Here is a 26,754-nt window from a genome sequence, read left to right on the forward strand (position 1 = left end):
CTTTTAGATGATACTAAGGCCTTTGATTAATATGATTTGTGACAGACTATAATTTCTTTTAATGTGAACAATTAAGTTTATATGACACCTGTGGTCCAAAAACAAATACATTCTATTCAGCTGTTTTTTTTTCTGATTGTTAACTTCATTACTTTGATCCTTCAGAAATCTGACACATTCAAAGCAGCTTTACATGACTACTGTCTTCTGAAGTGAGCTTGTACAGTATATATCTCTGAGCAGCAAGGCAGATTTACAAACTAGCCTTATGACTGATCTTCTCACTGATGAATCCATATAGATCTTTTGGCAAGTGATGTTCACGAGCGCAGTGTGCAGAGAAATCTTTCAACCAGTTGTACAGTTTATCTATTGAGAGAAGAATCGATCAGGTTACTCTTAACCTGAACTTGAAAAAACACTATTACTGATAGCATGAGGGCATTAAAGGGCATGCATGGAACCCTATGCATAAAATATACTAATAAAAATAGTATCACTTTATGTTATTAAAGCAACACTGAGTGTATTTGGTTGTTGAATTTGGATATAAAATTATGCTACTAAAAATAAATATATTTTAAAAAAGCTCAAATAATGCAGACTTGCTACGGTACAGTTTGGGGTCAGTAAAATTCTTTTTTAAATGGAGGCTACATTCAACACTGTCAGTTTTTGGAGTGTCTAAATGTCCCGTTCACAAAGCAACTTACAGTAGTGTCTCGAATACTGTCTGTATGAATGTGCAACATCAGTCAAGCCCGTATTTCTTACCAGTTACAATAGCGACAGTGCCTAGAGTAATGTCAAATATCAAAGATGTTGACGTCCATAAAACTGAAAGTCTTATCACTTTGTCACGACAAAAATTGTATTACAATTTAAAATAACTTTTTTTCTATTTGAATATTTTTAGAATATAATTTATCTTGTGATCAAATCTGTATTTTCAGCATCATTACTCCAGTCTTCAGTGTCACATGATCCTTCAGAATTCATTATAATATGCTGATTTGCTGCTTATTAATTATTATGATTATCTATGTTTAAAACTTGTTGCTTAATGCGTCCTTGCTAAATAAAAGTATTACGTAAAAAAGAAAATCTTACTGACCCCAAATTTTTGAATGTAAATGTAGAGCTCATGGCGTGTCTGTCTAAAAAAAATTTAAATTACTAACAAAAAATCAATTTCTTTAGGAGAAAATGAATAGGATTTTTATTTGCGAAGCCCTGCTCTATTACTAATATCAGTATATAGTATAAGCCTATTAGTTTCTGTGTGTTTTTTGATGACAGTTTATGTACTTACCCACGGTCACTTTTTTCATGGTCAGCAAGTCATGCATTGTTTGTATTTCTTTTGCAAGTTCTTTATTGCCAAAGGTGAAGTAAGCCATGTCTCGTCCGTTCACCGCAGCAGCCATCAACTGAATGAGAGCTTTAAAAGACAAACACATTCTGTTCTGTGCATTTATCATAATCCATCTGTAGTGTCTCCAGATCAAGCAGGATGTGTGTGTGTTTTGTCTTCATTTACCTTTGAGTTTAGGATCCCCTTTAAAGGCACCACAGCCCCAGTTGCCCGTTGCGATGGCTGTTTTCACGTCTCCGTGGAATCCCACAAACGCCTTTGAGAGTCACGCAGTATAAGCCTTACCTTACCATAACAAATACTTTCCACAGCAAACCTCAATATTTGTACTTGTCAAAACTAATACCTTGTTGAGTTCTCGTTTTATGTTGTCTTTAGTGTACTGTTCCCTCGGGTTCTTGAAGTCAAGAGCATCAATGGCAACAATCTGCCGATAACGTCTCTTCCAGATATCCCTATGAATGAATGTGACATTTTACACTCATTTACTTGTGGCTTTAAAACCAATTATTTTTTTACACGTTAATTTTTGAATTTTGTACATTTGTCATTATTATTACTTATACCGCTTTGTGCGATCATCATATGGGTAGACCCAAGAAAAGGTTTTGCTGTAGCCAGAAGTAAAGCTGTACATCTGAGGACCTGATGACACATTAGCAATAAGACTCAGTCTAAGATAGATACTGGCAATAGCTCACCCCCAAAAAAAAATATTTCTTAATAATATCTCACTCTCATGTTGCTTGAAATATGCTAATCAAATTAAAGATGTTATTTTCATCGCTGTCATAAGTTGATATGTTTTCTTTATTTTAAGCTTCAGAAAACATTTTTTTTTCTTTTTCATTTGTCACACGTTTGTTGAGTTCAAAATGACTTAAAGGTCTAGTAGTGTGAGAATCTGTGACTGTTTACAACGTAGGGATTTTAGAAGTTGTGTAGTATATTTCAGCCTTAAGATAACTTTGTCTGTGCTAAACTCCCCAGCAGTACCTGTGATCTTGAGGCACTCGTTATCAGCCAGTTTCTCAGTGAAGAGTCTGGCCACAATGAGCTCTGGACTCCTGAGGAAGAGGATCTCCTCCTGAACCAATCCTGATCCCAGCACCCCACCACCAATATATCTGCTGGCAAAGTCCACCTGTCCAGAACAATGTGAACTAGCTGAAACTTACCAGAGTAACTGGTACAAGACTGTAGTTTAGATGAAACTGACCTGCAGCATCCCTGTGCCCTCTTTCTCAATGGATCCTCCTGGAGAGATGTGAAGGTTCCTGAGGGGAACCTTTGTTCTAAAGTCCAACACAAATAGTAAGAGGCATGTCAAATCACTTCAGTCTATTCACTGTATAACTAATATAACTTACGCGTTCCATTTAGGGAGCTGTGATGGTGGAATGCTAATCCTTTCAAAAGTAACCAGTCCATCTGGTTTTGCTGTTAAAGAAGTTAAAAGACATATTTGGTTATATTACATAAAAAATAATTTCCTTGCTTGCTTCCTTTGAATTATGTGCTGCGTCATTGACATACACTACTGTTCAATAGTTTGGCGTCAGTACAATATATATATATATATATATTTATTTTAATTTTTTTTATTATACTTTTAGTAAGCAAGGACATTCAATTGAACAAAAGTGAATATAAAAACATTTATGATGTCACAAAAAATTTATATTTCAAATAAATGCTGCCCTTTTTCTTTATCAAAGACTCATGAAAATATTTATATAAGGCAGCACATCTGTTTTCAACAATGATGAGAAATGTTTTTGAAGTATTATTTCTGAAGGATCATGGAGTAATGATGCTGAAAATTCAGCTTTGATCAAAGGAATACATTTTAAAATAGTAATAGCATTTAACAATATGACTGTTTTTACTGTATTTTTTAAAATGCAGCCTTGTTGGGCATAATAGACTTCATTTTAAAAACTTTTTAACTAAACAATCTTACAAACCCAAAACTTTTAAACAGTAGTGTCCAGTATCTGTGTTTTAAGCATGTTCTCAATACCTTGTTCTTCATCATTTGTCACTGTGTTGAAGTAATGGAATATGGCCCTCAGTTTCTCTGCCTTTAGGGCTGATTTTGTTGGGTCTGTCATGTTAGCAAATAAACTATGCCAAAAAATAAAAAACAAATATATACATATATATATATATATATATATATATAGTTTAGATAGGAATGAAATGTGGTTTCAAACAGGGAAAAGACAGATGCATGTTTCTGAATGGGGTATATATATATATATATATATATATATATATATAGTTTCAGGGTAATGTGATCAATGTAACACCTGCTGAAGTTGATGGTGGGGTAGTTGGCGTATTCTGAACCAGGTTTAGTGTCGTTCCTGTGAGGAAAGGTGCAGAAGAAGGCATTTGCTAACAGACAGGAAATCTGCTGCTGAGACATCGTTATGGCCTGGTTCTGTTGCTGTCGCAGGAGAGGGATTGGCTAGAGACAAAGTGTAGAGAGTACAAGCAATGCAATTAATTCAATCTAAATCTCCATTGTTATAGCTTGACAAATGATGCATTTGTGTGCAAATGTGTGATTTTGGTTTTGTCTTGTATGATTGTTGCTTGTCACACTGTATAATATGAACCTGATTAGATTTAGCAAAAAGCCAATTTAAAAACTTTGTCTAAATTGACAAAATCGTAACCAAATTCATAAAGTTTGGACCAGACATTACTTGAACATAAGTTATACTAGTATATTTACATATTAACATAAGTAATCCTAGAATTACAGAATTATTATTAACACAATAAAGAAGCCTGTAACATACCTTTTTAATGAGTTCAGGTAAATCAAGAGCTAGTTTGGCCATCTTTGGGATCAACAAATGGAGATTATTGTCCATTGTTTGCAAGCGCTGTAAAGCAATTTCACAAATCAATCTGTGTATCCAGTGGTGTAAAGTCTTTAAGTAAAGACTACTGCACTTAAGTATCTTTTTGGCAACGTTGTAGTTTTACTGACTACTGATATTAGCAACTTTTACTTTCTACCTCAACAGGGACAGAAATTGGGCAGATAGGATCTTCCTCGGTAGAAATAGCATCCAGGGTGGGAGGTACGGTTAAAGGATATTTGTTAACTTAGGAAACTTAACTGTTTTTGGCATTTAAGAAGCTGTTGTGTGGACCTTGATTTATTATAGTTTTGAGGTGTTTGTTTTATTAAGATTTCCGAAAATAAATGTGATCACTCTCCCCACAAATGAAGTGCTTCTTATTTTTCAGGTGTTGAGGACTAGTGCATCTTTGAGCCTACATTCAGTACAAGTAAAGTACTTAAGAACTGTTCAGATGCTCTTAGACTTTTACTCAAGTTGTATTGGAACTGGTGACTTGTAATGGAGTCATTTTCACTGTAAGGTATCTGTACTTTTACCCAAGTATGGTTTTCAGATACCCTTTAAACTGTTCATATTAATATTTACCTGTTCTCTGATATACTGATTGATTTACTAACCTGACCATAATTATAAAGTGCACCAAATGTCCATTTGTCCTTGTTGCTGGAATTGTAAGTCATAATTGCAGTCTACAAATGGATAGAGACACATAATAGGTCACATGATGAACACACTTTAGGTAGTGTAAAAGTAATTGTCAATGATTACTGTTACAGTACCTGAACATCCCCAATAGAGTTACTGCCTTTGGTGAGCCTGTGCAACGCCCGATGGGTGGCCTCCCAGCGAGAGGGTTGTGTGTGGGACTTGTGATGGGATGGAGGCCGTGGCTATGGACAATAATCATTATTGAATGTACCTTGAATAATGAATACTATTTACTTGTTCAGAAAAGCTTTTTATATAGAAATGATGATTTGTTTAAAAAGCATTTTGGATGCTCATACTTACATACAGATGTGGTAACTTCACATGGTGGGGATCCCAAACATCAGTCCCTTGATGAGGGACAATTACACCACTTTTGAAATATTTCACCTGCTCATACAAACCATTAATATGAATTATGACTGAATCAGTATTCATAGCACATTTTATAAGAAAAAAATATAGAATAAGATGAAGTTGCATGATTCTTACATCTATCAGTATTGTATGTTCTTTCTTCAGAGGTAGCTGGTCAAACTCTTTGGAGAAGTCTTGCATTGTTTTGAGTTTATGGATGGGATATGTGGGCCCCAGCTCTATCGGAGGCTTTGGTCTTGTTCCTAAACTGGAAACAACTGAGGAAACATCTGAAGAGTCCATAGGTGCACTTTGAGAGGGCTGGTTTGAGCTGCCTTCTCCAGATGTACTATGGTTTGGTTTGGGGTTTTGAAACTCAGCCAATTTGGCATCTCTGGTCGTTTTCTCTGCATTCTCACCAGCTGCAGGCCTTCTGTCTTGTCCCCCTTCCCTTCCATTCACATTAGATCTTTGCTGGCTGGTGTCCCCTGCAGAATTAAGCTGTGATTGACGGTTTTTGGATTCTCCTCTTGATGATGGATCAGCAATGTTTCCACTGTTATTCGTCTGATTCATGCATCCCTTCACTCCATCACTGTTGTTGTGTGACATCTAAGACCAAAATAAAACAAAAATATCATAGTACCCTAATCAAGACCAGGAGTCCATGGATTTGACAGGGTTTATAAAGGGCTCCTTGATTATCTACATTTTTTAACTTTAGTTAGTGTGTAATGTTGCTGTTTGAGCATAAACAACATCTGCATTTAAGGCCTACAACACACGGCTGGTAGGGACTACAATGAGCTTCTTCTTGGGTTGGTGACATCACGAACCCTACGAAGAGTTGTTGTACAGTAGTAGACAGAGTGTTACCGTTATCAATTAAACAATTACCCTACAAAAATGCTACAACGCAATCGTGTATTCTGCTATACTACAGCTTTAATAAGGATGAAAATGTGTATCAAAAGCTAACAAACAGCAGTAGCATTTACAAATAACAGTGAATCTACAAAATACGAGTCAACTACAAACAAAAAAGCATAGGTAATCATTTTGAAATGCCCTGTAAGAGTTCTGCTCGATCCTCTTAAGGCTCGAACTAATAAGGCAAAATTTATGCCATTGTTTACAATATACCGGAGCACATGCAACTACCCGTAATGGTAATGGTAAAAGGCAAAATTTGCGATATGGCTTAATGTGACGATTAAACCTTAAAAGGCTGTGATTTAATTTGTTTCAAAGTCAGAAGCTTTACCAGGGAAACCACTGTATGGGGCCGTTCACATATCGCGTCTTTTGCGCGCACAAGTTCACGGTGCGACACGCTCGTTTTTTCCAGGCGCGTCCGTACCGCATCGAGTTAAAAACATGTCAAATTTTCAGAGCGCACCATGGGTCATGTGACAAGAACTAACCATTCAGCTTCATCCTTTCCCGTAACAACGTTGAAAGCTCAGCCAAGATGAAGGAACAGCTGATCATAGTTTTATATGGATTGCCATTTTGAAATAAATTTAGTAGCAGAGCTACTGCAAGCGAATTTTAGTGCTGCAAATTCATTTAACCTTTGCTGAAATTTCCGCGTCTTCATGGAGAGAGCACGTCATGGTTGCTTAGCAATGACAGACGCCTCAGTAGCGCAACTGCCCGCCCGAGTGCTTTGGAAAGAAGGAGAAAGCGGCGCGCCTAGCGTTTTCCACGCATTTTTAGGTGCAAACACCCGTGAGATGTGACAAGGAAACAACGCGATATCACACGTGCAAGACCGGAGTTTTCACATGAGACTGGGATAGCTCAGATGAAATGTCAAACAGACGTTGCTAAATTTATACTAATTTATATTCCATTTTATGGGTCTAAATAGACCGAGAAGAAAGCCTTTTTCTGAAATGAAGCCATGCTTGCTGATATTGTCCCCGAACTCCCACTGCTCTGTATCTTGCTCTCTCATTGGATGTCGGTCATCGCCGATGTAGTTTTCAGTCAGAACACTTTTCAGACAGCATGATTTTGAGTTGCAACAGGTCCAGATATTTAGCATGCCAAATATCTCACGGACATCGGCGACTCGTCTGCGATTCTCTCAGACCGCGTCTTTGCTCATTCACACTGCGTGATTGTCACTCGCGTGAACGAGCACAGATTTGCCTGTGATTTCGGGCATTTGTCGGCGACTTCTCAAAACCTGTCGGCGAGCCAAAAACTGGGCTAAAATCGTGCAGTCTGAACTCAACTGTTAAGTTTATCATTTTAGAAAACTTGTTTTTGTGAAAGCCTTTATCTGAACTGTAAATAATGCTTTTTACAGTCATTTAACAGTTTAATGTTACTATAGACATTGCCCTACTACGCTCATATGGTATTAATTTTATTTGCATGTCTTAAAAAGTCTTAAATTTGAGCTTAAGAATCCTGCAAATACCCTGTAGAGGGCAAAAAGCTCATAAAATTATACAGTCCACAAAAAAAACTTATTTAATAACAATAATAGTAGTAGAAGTAGTAGTAGTTTAATGTGGCCTCTGTATAATAATCTGATGTGAGGTTTTTGGCCTATTTCTTAATGTGTTTCTTCATTTTTCTATTTCGGATCTACGCATCTTAAGTCGTGTTTACTATTTCTTCCTGGAGTTCAAACTGTCAGGGTAACTTTAAAAAAAAATCAATGGAGTACGGAAAAGACAGGAAACACGGTAGTGCGTGGGAAATACAAATAAAAATTAGTACGTAACGTTAATATAAATCGCACTCGGTGTACTTAGAGGTATCTTATAGGAAGAGGAAAATGCTAAAACAGTGCGTCTCCTCTCCTTTATGTTAATAATAAATTATATAAAATATATAGTTAATATTTGTTCTGCAGTGTTTCTTGCTCTTTCACTTTCGATTTTCATGAGCTGTGTACAGTCAAATATGCTGTTTTTAAAAAGGACCTCAATGTAACTTTCGCGAAGTTTTACAAGGATACGTGTGAAACAGAAAGTGCAGAAAATGGTAAATAACATCTAGGCTACTCACTTGCTCGGCTGTAATAGTCCGTGTTGTTGATGTGCTTGTGATTGCTCGTGTGACCAGGACGAAAGTGAACTATTGATGTCCGTGTTGCGAACGAATCGTTCTTTTGAACCGGTTCTTTTTAGTGAACCGGTCGAGCCGGTTCACCATATCGGACTAAATCGTTCATGTCTCTTTGAGACATGCCTTACAGTCCCTACGACTCTAAATAAACCAATATCCTGGAGTTTATGTTACTCCTGTAACGCCAACAGCACTGAAACAAGCTGTGCAGACTGAGAGAACCGATGAACACGAGCAGCTGACTTATACATGAGCGTTCGTCTACTATCGAACGAACGGAGCTTTTCTCGAGTCAACAGTAACGTTATACTGAAGCGAGAGCCTTTTTTCTTTCGGACACATTCGACATACTGAGAACCGATGAGCTGGCGATACTGAGCATACGTGAAGCTAAAACGGATTCTGTGTTTCACTACGAGCGCGAGTGAAATGACGTCATTATGTGATGACGTAAAATAACTGGTGAACTGGGTTCATTGAATCGAATTGTCCGACAGAATCGGACTTCCCATCACTAAGAATGAAACCTCGAGTTGGTGGCAGTTCATGAAAAAAAATAACAACAAAAACAAATATTTATTTCTAAAACTGGCATTTAATCAATTCAGTCATAGTGTACTTTCCTGGTCAAAACCGCTTTACACAGATGCCCTTTTTTTTAATCTCTCACCTTTGGTCACTTGACTGTTTTCGTTCGTCTCTTTAACCACCAGATGGCGCCACTCCAATTAGTACAGGCTTTAGCTGGTTTGCTAAGGCAAGTATTACTGTCTGTCACTTTTGCTCAAACTTGTGGCTAGAAAAAAAAACATTTGTAATGCCATCATAAATGGAGCATTTTGAATGTTTAAATCTCTTATTTTTTCAGATACAGACAGTAAAGTAGCATTTATGAGGTACAGAAACAAAACTCTGAAATGGTTAAAGTGAAACCGAAGCTAAATTGTTACACCATGGATGGGAAAGTCAAGGTACATTTTATTTTATTGTAAAATCTTAAAAACAATAAGCTGAGATAAAGCCAAAAACGTATCATATTACTTTAATCAATAAAAGCATTCAGGTTTTATTCTGCTGTTGTTTGTACTTATACTTGACGCAAGTGCACTACTATTTCACCATGAAAAAAACAAATATTTTACAGTGAAATGTGTTCTTTATTGGATGTTACGGAGGCCTTTGATTAATATAAATGTTGAATGACTATAAAGCCTTTTGATTAAGGTAAATAATTTGATTTATGTGACACCTGTAGTCTGAAAACATTTCAACCGCTTTTTTTATTTTTTTAGTATAGTAGTACAGTTGTATCATTATTCAGTTCCTTCAGAGTATAGCTTTACATAATACCGTTTTTCCTAGTTTGGTTTACAATAAGTTATCCTGATCTTCTCTTTGATGAATTTGTACAGGTCTATTGGCTAGCCACTTTCATAAGCACAGTTTCCACAGAACTTCTTCAGGAGCGTGTACAGTTTACCTGTTGAGAGAAGAAACGATCCAATAATGCTTCATATTCTTGTTCCCACTGTAGTTTAAGTTCATCTTCGGACTGAATGTTGATCTAAATCAATCAAAAAACTATTTTTAAATAATTGCATTTGTAGAGCAACACAGAAAAGCCAATTTTTAGTGACATGCGTTACAAAAGTAAGTTTACCTTACTAGGCAAAATTCAGAAAAACTAGGTTGTTATGGCAAAAAATAAATAAATGACACTGCACTTAAAATCAGAGCTCATAGTGTATTTCATATAAAGTTTTGGAGTAAAGATCTATATCTACAGTATATATATATATATATAAAAAAAAACGTATTTCTAAAAATATATAGAAGAATATGAATCAATCTTTCTTTGCGTAACTTTATTGTTGTGCACCATTAATAAACCAATGAATACCTGTGGGTTTTGACTTCAGTGAAGGTACTGTACTTACCCACGGTCAAAAAAAGACAAACACATTCTGTTCTGTGCATTTATCATAATCCATCTGTAGTATCTCCAGATCAAGCAGGATGTGTGTGTTTTGTCTTCATTTACCTTTGAGTTTAGGATCCCCTTTAAAGGCACCACAGCCCCAGTTGCCCGTTGCGATGGCTGTTTTCACGTCTCCGTGGAATCCCACAAACGCCTTTGAGAGTCACGCAGTATAAGCCTTACCTTACCATAACAAATACTTTCCACAGCAAACCTCAATATTTGTACTTGTCAAAACTAATACCTTGTTGAGTTCTCGTTTTATGTTGTCTTTAGTGTACTGTTCCCTCGGGTTCTTGAAGTCAAGTGTGTGGATTTGTCATCATTACCGCTTTGTGCGATCATCATATGGACAGACCCAAGAAAAGATTTTGCTTTAGCCAGAAATAAAGCTGTACATCTGAGGACCTGATGACACATGAGAGGAAATGTCATGTAACCATCAACACCATCACTCTGTCAAGTTACTGTGTTTTGTAACCAAGTTTATATGTGTGTAACCATTCTATAGTGAAACTGTTGCATTGCGGGTGTGAAATTTGCTGATATAAAAAAGTGTCCTGTGACTGTGTGACAGAATTATGTAATTAAAATTTTAGCATGAACTATCGCTGTAACTGACTGAAATTGTTTTAGTTTTCTAAATTTGTCTGTGCTAAACTCCCCAGAGTCTGGTCACGATGAGCTCTGGACTCATGAGGAAGAGGATCTCCTCCTAAACCAATCCTGATCCCAGCACCCCACCACCAATATATCTGCTGGCAAAGTCCACCTGTCCAGAACAATGTGAACTAGCTGAAACTTACCAGAGTAACTGGTACAAGACTGTAGTTTAGATGAAACTGACCTGCAGCATCCCTGTGCCCTCTTTCTCAATGGATCCTTCTGGAGAGATGTGAAGGTTTGTCAGAGTCTTCTTCTGTCTAAAGTCCAACACGATCAGTAAGAGGCATGTCAACTCACTTGAGTCTGTTTAGATTGTAATTCGTGTAACTTACTTTTTACATTAAGGGAGCTGTGATTTTTGAATGCTAGTCCTTTCAAAAGTAACCAGTCCATCTGGTTTTGCTGTTAAACAATTAAAGGCCATGTGATATGTGTGTTTTCAGTACCTGGATTGTGATTATGACTTTTATTTGTCACTGTGTTGAAGTAATGGAAAATGGCCCTCAATTTCTGTGCTTTCTATGCTGATTCTGCCGGGTCTTTCTAGTCAGCAAATAGGCTAAAAATATATAAGAATATTATACACGAACGGACACAAAACCAGTATTTTCAGATCAGAATGAAACACTGTAACACCTGCTGAAGTTGATGGTGGGGTAGTTGGCGTATTCTGAACCAGGTTTAGGCGTTTGCTAACAGACAGGAAATCTGCTGCTGAGACATCGTTATGGCCTGGTTCTGTTGCTGCCGCAGGAGAGGGATGGGCTAGAGACAAAGAGTACATACTCAAACATACCTACAACAGACATGCATAAAAAAAACATATAAGCAACGCAATTAATTTAGTTTAAGTAGATTTATTTTCTTTGTTCCAGTGGGTAATATTATAGCCTGATAAATGGTGCACACTGTAATTTTTTTTATTCGTTTTTGACTTGTACAATATGAACCTAATGAGATATAAAATCCAAGACAGACTCTAAATCAGAGTAATCCCAGGGAAAATGAAATGTGCACACAGTGCAACTCACTGTGTATGAAAGCATCTTCCCAAAGCATAAATGTAATGTAAATTGAAAATTCAGACCAGACTTGAGTTACATTATACTAGTACTTTGGGAGTCTTAATTAACACAACATAGGAACCTGTAACATACCTGTTTAATGAGTTCAGGTAAATCAAAAGCTAGTTTGGCCATGTTTGGGATCAGCAAATGATGACTATTGTCCTTCGCATGTAAGTGTTAAGCGATTACACAAATCTGTCATCAATATGTATTTTCACTTTAACATTTACCTGTCCTCTGATATAAACTAGAGAATGATTCACTAACCAGACCATATAAAAAAAGTGCATCAAAAGTCAATGTGTCCTTGTGGTTAGCATTGTAAGACATTATTGACTACATTCTTTTCTGTAACTTGTCCAAAGTTTGCACAGAGATTCTCAACTATGAAAGATTTTAGAGAATAATTTGATACACTATTTTACTTTAATGTAATTACAAAATATTATCATATTCCCACGAGAGTGCTGAATTTAGTCATTGAGTCATTGTCAGTCATATTTAAAGACCAAGAAGAGAGGGAATTGTCGTATTTAAACCTCCAAACATTTGGTCATCTCTGAAAAGACTTGAATGTGCTCTTTATAGCTGCTTTAAGAAATAAAACTGTGACTTAAATGGTCTCAAAGAAATTTATTATAACATCATTTCAGGACATTGCCTCTTATGGCTGGGTCTCAGGAGGATAAAGCAAAGGGGTTTGTTTTTTATTCGTGTTAATTTGCCAAGATGTATATGTATATAAATCAAACTCATAGAGATTTAACAGATGCTGAAATAGGCTTTGCATCTCATCTATTTCCTTTAAAATGACTTAGGTTATATAGACTATGTAGTGCTTTAATTTAACTTTTTAGTGTATGGAGCTCTTTCACTTTTGATTTTCTGTATTGTGTGTAAAGTCTTTAAAACCATGTTTTTAAAAGTAGCTACCATAGTGAAGCTGAATTTGGGTTAAGGGAGAGGGGGGTGTAAGTAATATCTACTCATCTTGTTGGTCTTTAGTTTTTCGTCCCAGTCGTCGATCAGTGTTTGTGAATGCTTTTGATGACTAAATTTATTTGTAACACCTAATGGTCGGTTACGTGTTCGGTTGCTATTCGTCACGTCAACCACAAGATGGCACCACACTCCAATTATTATAACCATCCATTACTTTCTTAAAACTTAAAGCGTCAAAACCGTGCTATTTCTAACTACAGAAAAGAAAAGAAGAAGAAGAAAAAAGGGAAACAAAGCAGTCTCTTGGACGGTTACGTTTTAAAAGGGTGCATATTAGATCCTTAAAGGTACATATTACTACCTCAAGTATACATATTAGTTCCTAAATGGTACATATAAGTATCTTTTGAAAGGGTACTATTGTACATTTTCCTTCTGAAACTGTACTACTTCTCTTGTTCTTAAAATTAGGCATTTTCACAAAACTGCAGCTACTAACCACCAGCCATTGTGTCTCTGTTAGTTCTGTTGGTCAAATGTGCTCACTGGTGCCTGAAGCCCTCAGCGGGACGCCGGGGACAGAGATTCACCTCAGGCAAGAGGAACAACAGCTCTCTTTTAATGTGAAAAGCTGTCCCTGTTTGAGTCAGATGGTTACTCTGCACGCTCTGCTGTCAGACCAATCACATGATTGGCCTGCTGTCCTGAGCAGCAATCTCATTATCCCTGCTACTTCCACCATCACTGGCCCTACAACCTCAAACTCACCAGCAAAGAAAATGACTCAATGTTGAAGCAGTTTTACAATATTACTGTCATTATTGATCCTTGACATTGGCAAACAATATATGAAATATAATCAACATGTGAGCATAAATCACAGATATCTCTGTTTGAGAGCTCATATATCTTGGATGACACACTTTCTTCCAGCTTTCTCTGTTTTCATCCTAATAAGGAGGGATGTGGGATGATTGAGACAGACATAATGTCCTCTTCAATCTCTGCCTCTGATGTGGCTGTTAATGTCTGTCTGAGTTATGGAACTGCATATGATCCAGCAGCTTTATACAACACACGGTGCCTTAGGTGACTCTACTTTTCTAATATGACAACTGTAGTTGGATGACTGGCCTCGTAAAAACAAACTGTGTGTGAGGAGGCTTGACAACAGGTGTAGAGTCCTTCAAAGAACGTCTGTTTCCTTGTTTTAATCTGTATGCTTTTTTTATAAAAGAAAAAAATATTAAAATAATTACATAAAATTTTTGTCTCCCTCTATATATATAAATCCTACTGAGGGGAATTCTTTTCGGATGCAAGGACAAATACAATTTATCAAAAATGATGGTTAAGACATTTATAAAGTTGCCAACGATTTCTATTTCAGGTCAATTCTATCTTATGTACTTTCTATGAATCAAAGAATATAAATATAATTTAAATGAAATAAATATTTATCTTTATTTGAAAAATTCTCAAGATTAACATGACAGACTGATGGATTGCAAACAACAGTAGAAATGGAATTTACCATCAAAACACGTGACATCAAACATAGTGAATTTAGAGCCAAATGTTATTTTACTATTAGTCATATTTCCCAATGGCACAATTAATTCTAAAACAAAATTATATTGATTTCTATGCATTTGGGAGATGCTTTTATATAAAAAGACTTAGTTACATTGCATTCAATGTAAACATTTTTATCAGTTCTTGCTTTCTCCTCCTTTTTAAAAGTTGATAAGCCTTTTTCTTTTTATTGTGCGGTCAGTTGCAGTTTATTATTTGCATTTCGCATTGTTTTTGCCACCTGAACAGTCTTGGTGAGCAACTAAGCAGCGCTGTTTCGGATGATGCAAATACGAGGTAAAGCTTCTTGTTGCTGGTGTTTCAGAGAACAAGGCTGGAAAGAACAGCTCTTTCAATCCGCTCCTGCCCTCTTTTTGCTGCCGACTGTTATTGTCGGTCAGCCACTTCCCAGGAATGTTCCTCTTCAGGCCAGGCAGAAGTCACTGCAATGGAATGCGGCGCGCAACAACAATGTTGACTTAAAAAGGCCAGAAAAATTGAGTGGAATGGATATGTCACATGATAGCGTCACATGAGCCCGTGCTTAATTTAAATGCTTTCATTAGAGCGCAAAAAGGACCTGGACAAATCAGTGTTTCATTATCTCGCTTTAAACACAGCTGCGTTTGAGCGTTGCGTGTGATCGCACCAGGTTGTGAATTTGTCCACCGCGCTGCGTCTGAGTGCGCGGGGGGGTTGGGGGGATCTCAGCAGTCAGACTCAGATTACTCTTTGTCTGTCCTTTTTGCTCATCCAATGGGAACACAAAGACAGACAGAGCTGGCAGAGTGGCATTCTAGCTCGCAATCCGCCAAGCAGTGAGATTAGCAGCGGTCAGATTGACGCGGCGCGCCGGAACGCGCGGTTCGACAGCGTTCAAAAGGATCAATAGCCCGAGAGCTGTTTGACCCTCATACAGTGTGCGATGTAGTTGACGAGCGTGCGGCGATCGAGGGGGGTTGGTTGGTTGTTCTAGCCTGTGACATTGTTAAATGACTGCAGTAGATGGGGAGAGGGAGGGGGATGCAGCAGGTCGTGGGGGAGGGGGGCCTGTGGGAGGTGGCATTGACATCGATAGCGAGGAGAAAGATGAAAAAAGGCAAAAGAATCTCAGCACCTGTTTCCAGGGCAACAGGGAGCTGCTGAGCATAAGTCTGCACTGGCCGCATGCAGTGATGCACACACTAGCTAACTAATAAAAACTCGGGGTGTTTTAACAAGGATTCTGAGCTTTGAGCATCGAAAATGGTAGGGATATTTGGATAATCAAAGGCAAAGATTCATATTCGGCAATTATGTGCACTGCCTTGTGTCATTCCAAACACTAGCATTTTTTCATGGACCATTAAGCAGACTTTTTAAGAACATTTACACAACTTTCTTCCGTAGCCTACAGCAACATTTCACAATGACCACATCAGTCAGTCTCCAAGATTCCCAAAAATGAAGTCTTATGAAGTCAGTTGATTGTTTTTTTTGTGATAAACAAATGGAAATTTAAATCGTAAAATTGTATCCTTCGTGAAAATTCTCAAATTTAATTTGCCAAGATATTCGGATTCGTAAAAGATTCTGATTTCACTGTTGAAAATAAAGGTTCTTGATTGGTTCCTGTTCTTTTTTTTCTCTTTTTTTATTTTGCAGGTAAAAAAAGGCCCATTGTATATTGACAATATAGTGTAGCATTGTGTAAAGCAGAAGTCACTTTCAAACCAAGCTGCTTCCTGCATGACCATCTGAAACCATTATGAAACCTGCATGGGGAAATCATTTGTCCTTACGTGAAATTCCAGGTTGTGAACTTCCTATTTAAATGACTGGATCTTGCAAGCAAAAATTTGCAGAGAAACAGTAAATGATGTGCATTTTTTAGAAAAAATACAAATAAAAAACCTGTTCACTGCAAGGGTCTTTTGGAAACCCTAAATGGTTCTTACTCTTTTGCAGCCTTTATTTTTAAGAGTGTTGGCTATTGGTTCTTTTGGTGTCAGGAGACGAAAAAATGAGATATGAGTCTGTTTGACATACTCATAGAGCAAATTATATAGTGTGCAAGTTCAGTGATTCTTGAGGATAATCGCAATGAACAATTGAAAAAGTGTTGCTTAAACATGCTAAATAATGACAGAATTGCATATATGGGTGAAATAAATTCTTTATGGGTATGAAGAATCTTTAACATCCATCAAAACTTTCCACTGAACAAAAGGTTCTTTATAGTGGAAAAAGATTCTTTAGAGGATATAAAATGCTCTTCACACTATAATGGTTCTTTTAAGAAATGATAATTGAATTTTTTTTTGTGGTTTTTAAGCATACTAACACAGGGGTTGCACATCAGGATTGTTAAAAAAAATTATTTTTCACAGTATTGGTGTCTGTCTCTTTGTTACCTGCTCAGCTGACTGACTCTGTCGTTTCTACCTCTGACAAAGAATATTCTGTTCTGTTTCCCTACAGCTCTTCGTCTGGCCCCAAACCTCCAGACTAACGTTCAGTCATGCTCATCAAGACTGCAGATCCATTGTTCTTTCCTCAGAAGCTCCAGTCTAGTCCTCCCCGCTCTCCCCCGCCCTCCCTCCCTCCATTCTCTCTGCAGGATAATTCCCATGATATGTTCTTGCCATTGGCATGGGGCGCACCATTCTCAGCGAGGGGTGAGCAGAAACAAACAGTATCTCTTTACGCCTCCCACGGATTTTTCTACCAACATATGCATTTTAAAATCATGCACAGCTTTTATTCACAGAGATGTTGGTGAAGTATAGTGATACTATTAAGAGATTTTGATATCTGGAGACATAACATGCATCTCCCACCCCTCTGTTGCACAAACATTTCACGACCCGATCCCCTCACGGTGTAGAAAGTGCCTGTTTTATTGACTCAATGTCTTTAGGGCAGTTCTCTTCCCATTTTTAACAGGACAGGAATGAGAGGAATAACAATTATGTCACTGCATGAAAGTGAGCGCTTGATAAACTAACAAAATGGGTGACGTGATTGCTGCATCTTTCAGCGATAACATCACAGAGGCAAAAGAGCATCAGAACAAATCACAAACGTACAAATGCAGAGGCGAGAGAAAGCCAGGAAAGCAGATGAAAGATCAGGCTGATGAACACCGTCTGTCTCTGTCACCTCATGCCCAGAAGCTGAATTCAAACCCTAACATGACACCGTCTCTGCCAAACGCAGCTCCGCTGACTGCAGCCAGATTGCAATACATCTGTTTCACAGCTAAACTACTGCTGTTCCTTTTTGCTGGATCTGAGGCAGCACTCAGTCACCAAATGTCACCCAAAGTCACCAAACTTTTAATTCACATTCCTGGTCTTATTGTGTGCGATTCATCGTGCATGTTATTCCAGAGAAAATAAATTTAAAGTGCAGTTGATATTGAAGCATACAAGGGTTTGAGAGAAGTTGAGTTCACCCTTCTGTGATCTCTCTATTGTGAGGTTTGCATGAGTCTGAACCAGTCTTTTCACTGCCTGCTGCTTTATAGAGGACAGTAGACACTGCTGCTCTTCTAATTCATGATTTAAAGACATATGGCTACCTGCCTGTATGAAAAACATGTCCCTGAACACATCGGGACTCATTCATGAAATGCAAGTGAAAGGAATTTCTGTGTAAATTGTTTCTAATACAACAAATTACATAAAATTGCATAAAGTGTTTTACACTCCTTTTGCTTGTGTTTCATGAATGAGGCCAACACTGATTAAACAACTGTGCCAAAAAATCTGAGATTCAGGAGAAACAATTTGGCAATGGTTTAACATAACTGATACATGATCAAAAGTTTGAGGTCAGTATTTCTGTTGGTATGTTTTTTTCTTATTGTTCTCCAAGGATGCTTTTATTTGATTATCAATACAGTAGACTTAAATATTATGGAATATTTTTACAATTCAAAAGAACTGTTCTGTTTACAGTATAATGTAATTTATTCCTGTGATCAAATCTGTATTTTCAGCATCATTACTCCAGTCATCAGTGTCACATGATCCTTCAGAAATCATTCTGATTTGAGGTCAAGAAACATTTGTTGAAAACAGTTGTGCTGCTTCATATTTTTGTGGAAACCATGAAACATTTATTCTCAGGATTCTTTGATGAATAGAAAGTTCAAAAGAACAGCATTTATTTGAAATAAAAAACTTTTGTAATATACATGTCTTTACTGTCACTTTTGACCAAAATAATACAGCCTTGCTGAATAAAAGTATTACTTTCTTTAAGTAAATTCTTCACCAAAAACTTTTGAACAATAGTGTATATTATTCACAAACCAAGTAACTTTTCGTACGAGAAAAAAAAAAAAATCCCCAAATTTTCTGAATCCACCAGGTGTGAAATGACAGTGGCTCGTCAGTGAAATAATACCATTAACACAGGCTGCCTGCCAAATGCTTCCTAATTGAACATTTATATAACACAGCAACAGTGCGCCATTTTGGCTCAAGTGTATTTCACCCTCCCTAAAAATTCCTTTTATTAACATTACAGTATGATCCTCCAGAGCCACAATGGCAGCCATTCTCATATTTACAGGGTCTATCATAACCGGAATCTGTTTTTTTTTTACTAATTAAATCAAATAAGTTCTTGTTTTAAATCACTACACTATTCTTTTGAAAAATATTGTAAAAAGGTGAGAAAATGATCACAGTTATTTGTAACTGATTTAAATAAAGCTGCAATAAAATAAATGCTAAATATTAGATTTAAAAAAAAAAATCTGTAAAAGTACTTAAATTAAAACTGACACAGAAATAAACAAATCTAAATAGAAATATTAAAAACTAATGAAACATTTTAAAATCATGTTGCAAAGATGACATTGATCAATACTATAATAGTATATAAATAATACTAAAATAAAATCTAGAATGATTTTAAAGGAAATTATTAATGGTTCCAATATCTCAAGGTGAAAGGTAAAATTTGCTACTACATGTGATACATTTGTATTATAGATTAAAGTGTCCTCAATTGAAGAAGCCCCCATATATTTAATTCATCATCGATCGCAGCACAATCGTCACCCTCCAGTCTCGTGTGTTATTTGATTGCTCGACGCTCCATTAATCGAGTCTAGTGTTCGAGGGGAAGTCGGTCAGCTGGGGAGGGCGATGAGCGAGTGAGTAACAAAAAAAAAAGAGAGAGAGAGAGAGAGAGAGAGAAAGAAAGAAAGAACGAACGAACGAAAGAAATCAAGCAAGAAAGAGAAAAACTGCCTCTCCTTCTTCCGACAGAGCACCTCAATCCCCATGATCTCATGAATAAATTATAGCGACTCATTGTGCAATAGAGGGAGGAATGCAGTCGAGCAGACTCGCGCGCGCAGAAGCAGCACGAGAGCAGTCGCGACTCTTTGGATTTACACAAAAACATTTGGTTAAAACACACGAATGCTAGGAGACAGAAAGCTTAGGGCGTTTTATTCCACAACACGCGGATCCTATACATAGAAATCCGAAACATTCGCCAATAATATGTTCGAGTTTTAACGGTTTTAACGTCACTCGCACGGCTTCCGATTTCTGAGGTAACCGTAGATACCCGAGAAAAGAGAAGCGGCTACGTTTTTATCCATTTTAAACCAAGTGAGGATCAAAATAGATCCTCATCTTTTGTTTTTGAACGTTTTCAAGAGGATTTTCTTTCAAGGAAAGAAAAATCCAGCCAACAGATCACCAACCTCGGGCAGCCGGAGTGGAAGGTGAGGGCAAATCATTGGAGCTCTCTTTCATCTTAATACCTTTTCCTGTGCTATGCTTAGATTATTTTTTATGTGCACGTGTGTAGCGATATTCAGTGTGATCCGAGACTCAAAGGCTTAGTTCTCACTCACGCTTCGTGATTTGAATGGCCCTGTGTAACATTAGTCGTTTCCTGCTTTTCTTTGCGTTTAACTTCTTTATTCCAGCTGTCAGATTAGTAATAATCTGTCATAAATGTGTGGTGCCCTCAAATGATTCAATATAGGAAGGATGAACCAGTGCAAACGAGCTTATACAGTTGAAAAGCCTCCTGCTAAAGCATGAATTGGGTGATCAGTCAGTCTTTATTATTATTTTTTTCACACATTCTTTAGACTATAAATCGACTCAACCAGGGTTTTTCAACTGCTTTTGGCATCTGCATGCGTTTACTTTCATGCTATGTGGTTATTGTTTAAAATATGTGTGGAAATCAGCTAGACAGTGTATCTCAGTTTGAGCTAGTGCATTCAGTTTTTCCTCAATGCAAACGGGTTTGAATGTGGTCTGATCTGGTGAGTGCAATGTGTGGCATAATAAAGTAGGCTACAGCTGTTATTAGATCAAGCAGGATGCTGTTAAGTGAATTTCTCAGATAAATCCATTTGAGACACCAGTGTTGCATAGTTGCCAGTCACAGCGATCATTGTGGCTCTTTGGTTTGTTGTGAATACTCTGAATTTTGTCACCAGATCTGCTTCAAGAGGTGTTTTTAAACATGTTAGTATCTCTGTGTGTGTGAAACACATGCTTGTTTCCCTTGTTAGAGCTGTCTTCTTAGGGATCTAAGCTGAAACCGAGTTGCTCCACATACACCAGGCAGCATGGAAGGGTTTTTTGCCTGTCGAATCACAATCCCTTTTGCATTAGCATCATGATAGAGTGCTCCACCCAGATGCTTTACATATTGGCAGCACACCTACAGGCAGGTTGGTGTAGCGGGAGGCGTTTTAGGCCGGTAACGACACAGCAGGTGAGATGGACAGATGGTGAAGGTGGTGCACAGAACCTCAGCACTACATGCTGTGTGTTTGCAGGTCACTGACCAGGTAGGCGACAAATGCTGTGCCACCTGTCCCTAGGGGTCAAATGTTGGCCACAGACATCCCTCTGCTGATTCTCTATTTTTTAGGCCCTAATTTGCATGCATCGTGTCATTCTAAGACACTGTCGGAGATAGATCACTTAATTATGGTAAGAACCCAAGCCATCTGCTATTCTGGACAAACAGCATTGGGCGTTCTTTTGATTTTAAAAATAAATGATGACATAATTTCTTATCGTCATGAATATTTAACTCTCACTGTTGCATTGTCTTCATATGTGCTCTGTGTCGAGGAAATGTTTACTAAAAGCACTGCTTGTCATGAGGAGTTAGTCAGTAATTGATGGCAGGCCGGCCTTGGCAGTGTTAAGTAAAGCTACGGTCCTAAAGGCTTTGTGTCGCCGGGGATACAGGCCTAAGCTTAATATTATTAAATGTGCTCTTAGTTTGTGCGGTGCTTCTGTGGTACTATTAGGTAATGTTTGCATACAAGAGCATACAGAGTTTGCAGCTTAAAAGGTTGATGGTTTAACATTTGAAAATGAAGATAACGACAGCCATAAATATTAGTACTGTACATATACAGTTTTATTGTAAAGTAATTATTTCTATTGTAGTCTGAATTTTACAGTGAATTTACAATAGTCATAGATTGCTATTACTTTTTACTCATTACTATTACTTCTAATAAAAGATTTTATGAATACAAAATAGTCATTTTCTTTAATATTTTAATTAGTAGTAGTAATAATAATATCAATAATAATTTATTATTATTATTATTACAAAATAAAAAAATATTTTGTTGTTGTTTTATACAATCAGAACAATTTTGGAAATAATTGGAAATAAATACATTTTAAATTTATAGTTTTACTATGGGGCCAGACGAAGAGCTGTAGGGAAACAGAACAGAATTTTCTTTGTCAGAGGTAGAAACGACAGAGTCTGTCAGCTGTAACAAAAAGACAGACACCAATACTGTGAAAAATACATTATTTTCTAATAATCCTGATGTGCAACCCCTGTGTTAGTATGCTAAAAAAAAACACAAAAAAACTTTAAATTAACAGTTCTTAAAAGAACCATTATAGTGTGAAGAGCATTTTATATCCTCTAAGAAAATCAAAAGAATTTTTTGTTCAGTGGAATATTTTTTTTTTTAATTTTACAGTGAAATATCAGTAGTCATGTTTCCTATTTATTTTTTTAAATACTAAAATATTAAAGAAAATAAAATATATATTTTTTAGTCATATTGACAATCGACAATTTTGGGAATAATAAGGACAAACATTAGTATTGTAAATTTACAGTTTTACTGTAAAATAATTATATTGTTTTTAATTCTCAACTTTTGTATATGTATTTATATTACAATAATACTCTTTCTCATTAAATGTACTTTATTTTTATTTAGTAGTAATAATAGTAAATAAATATTATTACAAAATAAAAATAGTTTTAAAACAAATATTGGTAGTCATTTTATGTGCGTATCAGAACTATCGATCTATCTAAACAATGGATGTTCAAATTTTCAAATCTGTTAAACTTTTTGTGTGGTTTTATTTTAGACTTAAAATTGGAGTGTACTGTATCATTTTTTTTATACACTTTCCTGTGACATTTTTAAACTGACAGTCATGACTCACATCAGTCTTTTTATCTGAATTTAATTCACTTAAATGAAAATTTGCCTTTGTTTTGTTCACCTTCAAAGCATCCTAGGTATATGTGACTTTGTTCTTTCAGATGAATTCAATCTAAGTTATATTAAAAATGGTCCTGGTCCCTTTAAGTCTTTGAATGGGGGTAAGCGGGTGTTGGTGGTCAACAGTTCAGAAGACGTGAAATAAAGTGTTTGCACCAGTGATAAAACATTCCTCACATGGCTCCATGGGGGGGGGTGAATAAAGTCCTCCTGTTTTTTTGGCAATTTTGTAAGATAAATATCCATATTTCAAACATAATAAACACTTTTTCTGACCTCTGCTGACTGTCTTACGCGTAAGCTGGTCCCTTTAATGATTAGTATCTTCCATGTACATGCCTCAGGTGAAACTGTAAGCCACTCTATGCCATGTCTTTGAAGACAGGAGCTGTGTTTTAAAATAGAGTAATTGCACTGGGAAACCTATCACTTTATTTTTTAACCTTGGTTTGTGCAAACACTGTGCTTGGCTCAGAGTGGGAGTGTGAAGACAGCAGTTTTGTAGGGGATGTGTCAACAGAGGCCCTTCTGTACGAACGAAAGGATGAGCAGGTAATTTAATCCAGACCCCACACAATGATGAATAAAAGACAGTCCAGGAAGAGCGATTCCTTCACATGTAAATCTCTTCATGTTATTTTAGCCTGTTTGTTTATAATTTTAAGTTGAGCTATGTTCATAATGATTCAATCTCATGCAATTTTTTGCAGTATACATACTGTGTGTACATTTTCTCTATTTGCTTTGTTACATGAATCACCTAATGCATATGCTAAAATGTAATACATCTAGAGCACATTGCATGAGACTGTATCCCACAATGCAACGTGCTCATCAACGTAATCAAAATAAAATAGAAATTGTGTTGTGGCTCAGTGTGATTATCAGATAGCAGAGTAAAACACTTCTTTTATTTGTGTATACCTCCTGATCTGGTGTTTTCAGTGTTTTCGAGCGACACTTTTGCTTTTTGGATGCAACATGCTTCTTCCCATACTTGTAATGAGAAGTGCTTATAAAGTGTTGTCTAAAATAAAGATTTTAAGGCCACAATAAAAAACTGATGTTTTAATGAAGAAAATTATATATAAGTATTATTGTTATTGTACTGTAAAGCATGATATTAGTTTTCTTAAATATAAATATTTTTTAAAACAATAAATAGTTTCCTATATAATGTGGTTTAGTTTATTTTATTTGTTTGTTATTATTAATACATAAAATAAATATTTTACTACATTATAGTCATATTGATAATCTAAAATGTTGTATATTTTGCCATTTTTTTCTCGTATTTAGAGGAACATTTAGTCACAATTTTTACTCCTCAGGCAAGTTTTTTATTCAAAATTGGGTTAAAAAATACATGTTTTTTTTCTTGTTTTTAACTGGTTGCCACTTGCTGAGTTAAATGTATTACTTATTCTCACTACTAGGGTTATACTGTGTTGAAATGTAAACGGATGCAATGCACAGTATGCTGGTATTACATGTCAATTATAGCCTTAGAAATTCAGTAAAAAAATTTAAATTAGACATCTATCATGTTAACGTTTGTCCTGGAGGTGGTTAGTAAGGTTGAACATTGTTTAGTTCTTGCAAAGTGAGAGTAATGCTCTAGATCGCAGAAATAAAAGAGAACACAGACAGATTTTCAGCCATGCCCTCTCGTCTCTGTCTGCCTCACTGTTTCAGTACTCTGGGGGACTTTCTTTTTATATCTGCGGAGTGAGCAACGTATGCAGTGTTGAAATCAACTTCTCTGCTGCACGTTTGGATCTAGCCAGGCTATATTTAGTGCTCTAAAGCATAGCTTCAAAAAGCCCATCCATTACATCAGTTTTCTCTCTTGAGTTCTGTGTTCTGTGGTTATCAACTGTGGCGGATTAAATGTCTGAGCGGTCCGAGAAACCGTATGAAGCATGGACCCCCACGGTCTGCCTGAGAAGAGATGTGGTTAAAGGGTTTAATGGGATCACATAACGGTCGAGTAAAGGGGGCTGTTTTGTGATTAAACATTAAGATGTTGAGGTACAGGTCAATGCAATCGATGTTCAAGCCGCTTTGTGTCCGTTTTCCCTCCATGGGGATGTCAATGGCTTACCGCTACAAGACGCAAATATACGCTCTCTGTTGTTGAAATAGAGGAAAACCCACATCAAATATAGTGCATGACTCTAAAATGAGTTTTCATATTGCTAACGTGTGGAATACGATGGAGACGTGCATCAGGAAGGAGATCTTGCATTAACACCACTCAGACGTTGCTCGAGCGGTGTGATAACAGGCGGGTGGTGGCATTAGAGAACAGTCTGAAGATCATCGGATAGGCCTGGCTGTAATCCACCTGCGTCCTGCATGCTGTTTTGCCCCTGCAGTCAGTGAATTAGAGGACAGGCGCAGAGAGACGAGTAACATCTTATTGTCTAGCTGTGTGCATGCAAGCACTGCTTTATTAACCACACATACCTTGTTTCTCTTCCCCCCTTTCACCACACACATTCTCCCGACAGACAAATTAGACGTTTTGGAAATTGCTGAAGTCAGATTGCAGGCTGCTGGACAGGGTTTGCCAAAAGTGTCTAGACTCGTGGCCGTCCACGGATGATTCGCATTCACCGAGATTCAGATCGCATCACTTTGTTGACTTGACTTTGTTTGGGCCCTATGAACGTTTTTCCTAAATTTATTATTATTATTATTTTTCTGTTTTAATGTTTCTGGATTCCTCATTCTGGACTGTGTTTAAATAGATATTTCCATTTTAATAGTGAAAAATTATGTTTAATTATTTCAATTAATTTTAAAACTAACATAATTTATTAGAAGTTTAACAATGTTTGACATTTTTAGGGGCCCTACGAAAATGGTTTTATTTTTATAAATTTTTTCTAAATTCTGTAAATTAAGTTTGTTTTCTTAATTCCATTTTAAGTTAAATTAAATTTTAGTAATTGAAATGTTTGTCTATTGCTAATTTAAAAAATATGTATTGTAAAGTTTATTATTTGTAATAAGTTGAGTTCAGAAAGCTTTAAAATTTTTTATAATTTATTCAAATTTTTTCAATAATAGGGCCCAATGAAATGTTTTTATTTATTCATTCATTCAGAAATTCTGGGTTGTCTGTATTAAATAAAATAAATAAATAATAATGCTGCACAACAGAGGTTTACTGTTTTGGGGGGGGGGGGGGGGGGCGTACAAATGGTGTTTCATACATTGAGTTGTTTACACTGTTGGTGGTTATTACATTTTGAATATGGATATTTTTCTTACAAAAACGCATCGTTATGCTGTAGAAAGATTTTGTTCATCCCCAGAGCTGTGTGAGACACTTTTTTTTTATTTTTATGGATGGGTGCTTTTTATTTAACTTCTTTTAGACTGATGCATGCAACACCCATTAGGTGGCATTAACAATTTTTAATATAATTCCGACTGGATTAATCTGAAAGAAGAAAGTCATATACACCTAGGATGACTTGAGGGTGAGTAATTCATGGGCTAATTTTTTGTTTTTGGGTGAACCAACTCTTTAGGCGATCTGAACTGTGTCTAAAATCATATTGAATGAACAACCTGCT

At 36.6% G+C, this 26,754-nt stretch overlaps 2 protein-coding genes and 1 long non-coding RNA gene across 5 annotated transcripts in view; 1 reads left to right on the forward strand and 2 right to left on the reverse strand.

Annotated features, from left to right (window-relative positions):
• Positions 1–194: 194 nt before the first annotated feature.
• Positions 195–8,805, reverse strand: pargl (poly (ADP-ribose) glycohydrolase, like). 2 transcript variants are annotated; one of them, XM_059545514.1, is made up of 16 exons: positions 8,350–8,805; positions 5,458–5,934; positions 5,269–5,355; positions 5,037–5,147; positions 4,875–4,946; positions 4,186–4,272; positions 3,688–3,848; positions 3,399–3,502; positions 2,746–2,806; positions 2,595–2,670; positions 2,372–2,519; positions 1,942–2,020; positions 1,722–1,830; positions 1,541–1,631; positions 1,313–1,441; positions 195–369 (listed from the first exon to the last, which is right to left on the reverse strand). In XM_059545514.1, exons 2-16 carry the CDS (start codon positions 5,932–5,934, stop codon positions 254–256), a joined length of 1,908 nt encoding a protein of 635 aa, XP_059401497.1. In that variant the 5' UTR covers positions 8,350–8,805; the 3' UTR covers positions 195–253. The 2 variants fall into 2 exon arrangements, with proteins under 2 accessions (XP_059401497.1, XP_059401496.1); XM_059545513.1 differs by having other exon boundaries at positions 2,746–2,815; positions 8,350–8,804.
• A 2,009-nt stretch (positions 8,806–10,814) lies between these two features.
• On the reverse strand, positions 10,815–11,545 carry LOC132132641 (uncharacterized). Its single transcript, XR_009429059.1, has 4 exons — positions 11,518–11,545; positions 11,386–11,455; positions 11,235–11,310; positions 10,815–11,159 (listed from the first exon to the last, which is right to left on the reverse strand). It is a non-coding gene; the product is annotated as an uncharacterized LOC132132641 (long non-coding RNA).
• Positions 11,546–19,757: 8,212 nt separating this feature from the next.
• The window catches only part of LOC132132934 (zinc finger MIZ domain-containing protein 2-like), a 50,656-nt gene continuing 43,659 nt past the window's right edge, over positions 19,758–26,754 (forward strand). For both annotated transcript variants that reach the window (XM_059545505.1, XM_059545503.1), the window contains exon 1: positions 19,758–20,368. The gene's annotated coding sequence lies outside the window, so the exon portion shown is untranslated. The remainder of the gene's footprint in view (positions 20,369–26,754) is intronic.

Source organism: Carassius carassius, chromosome 49, assembly GCF_963082965.1.
Source record: "Carassius carassius chromosome 49, fCarCar2.1, whole genome shotgun sequence".
Lineage (NCBI taxonomy): Eukaryota > Metazoa > Chordata > Actinopteri > Cypriniformes > Cyprinidae > Carassius > Carassius carassius.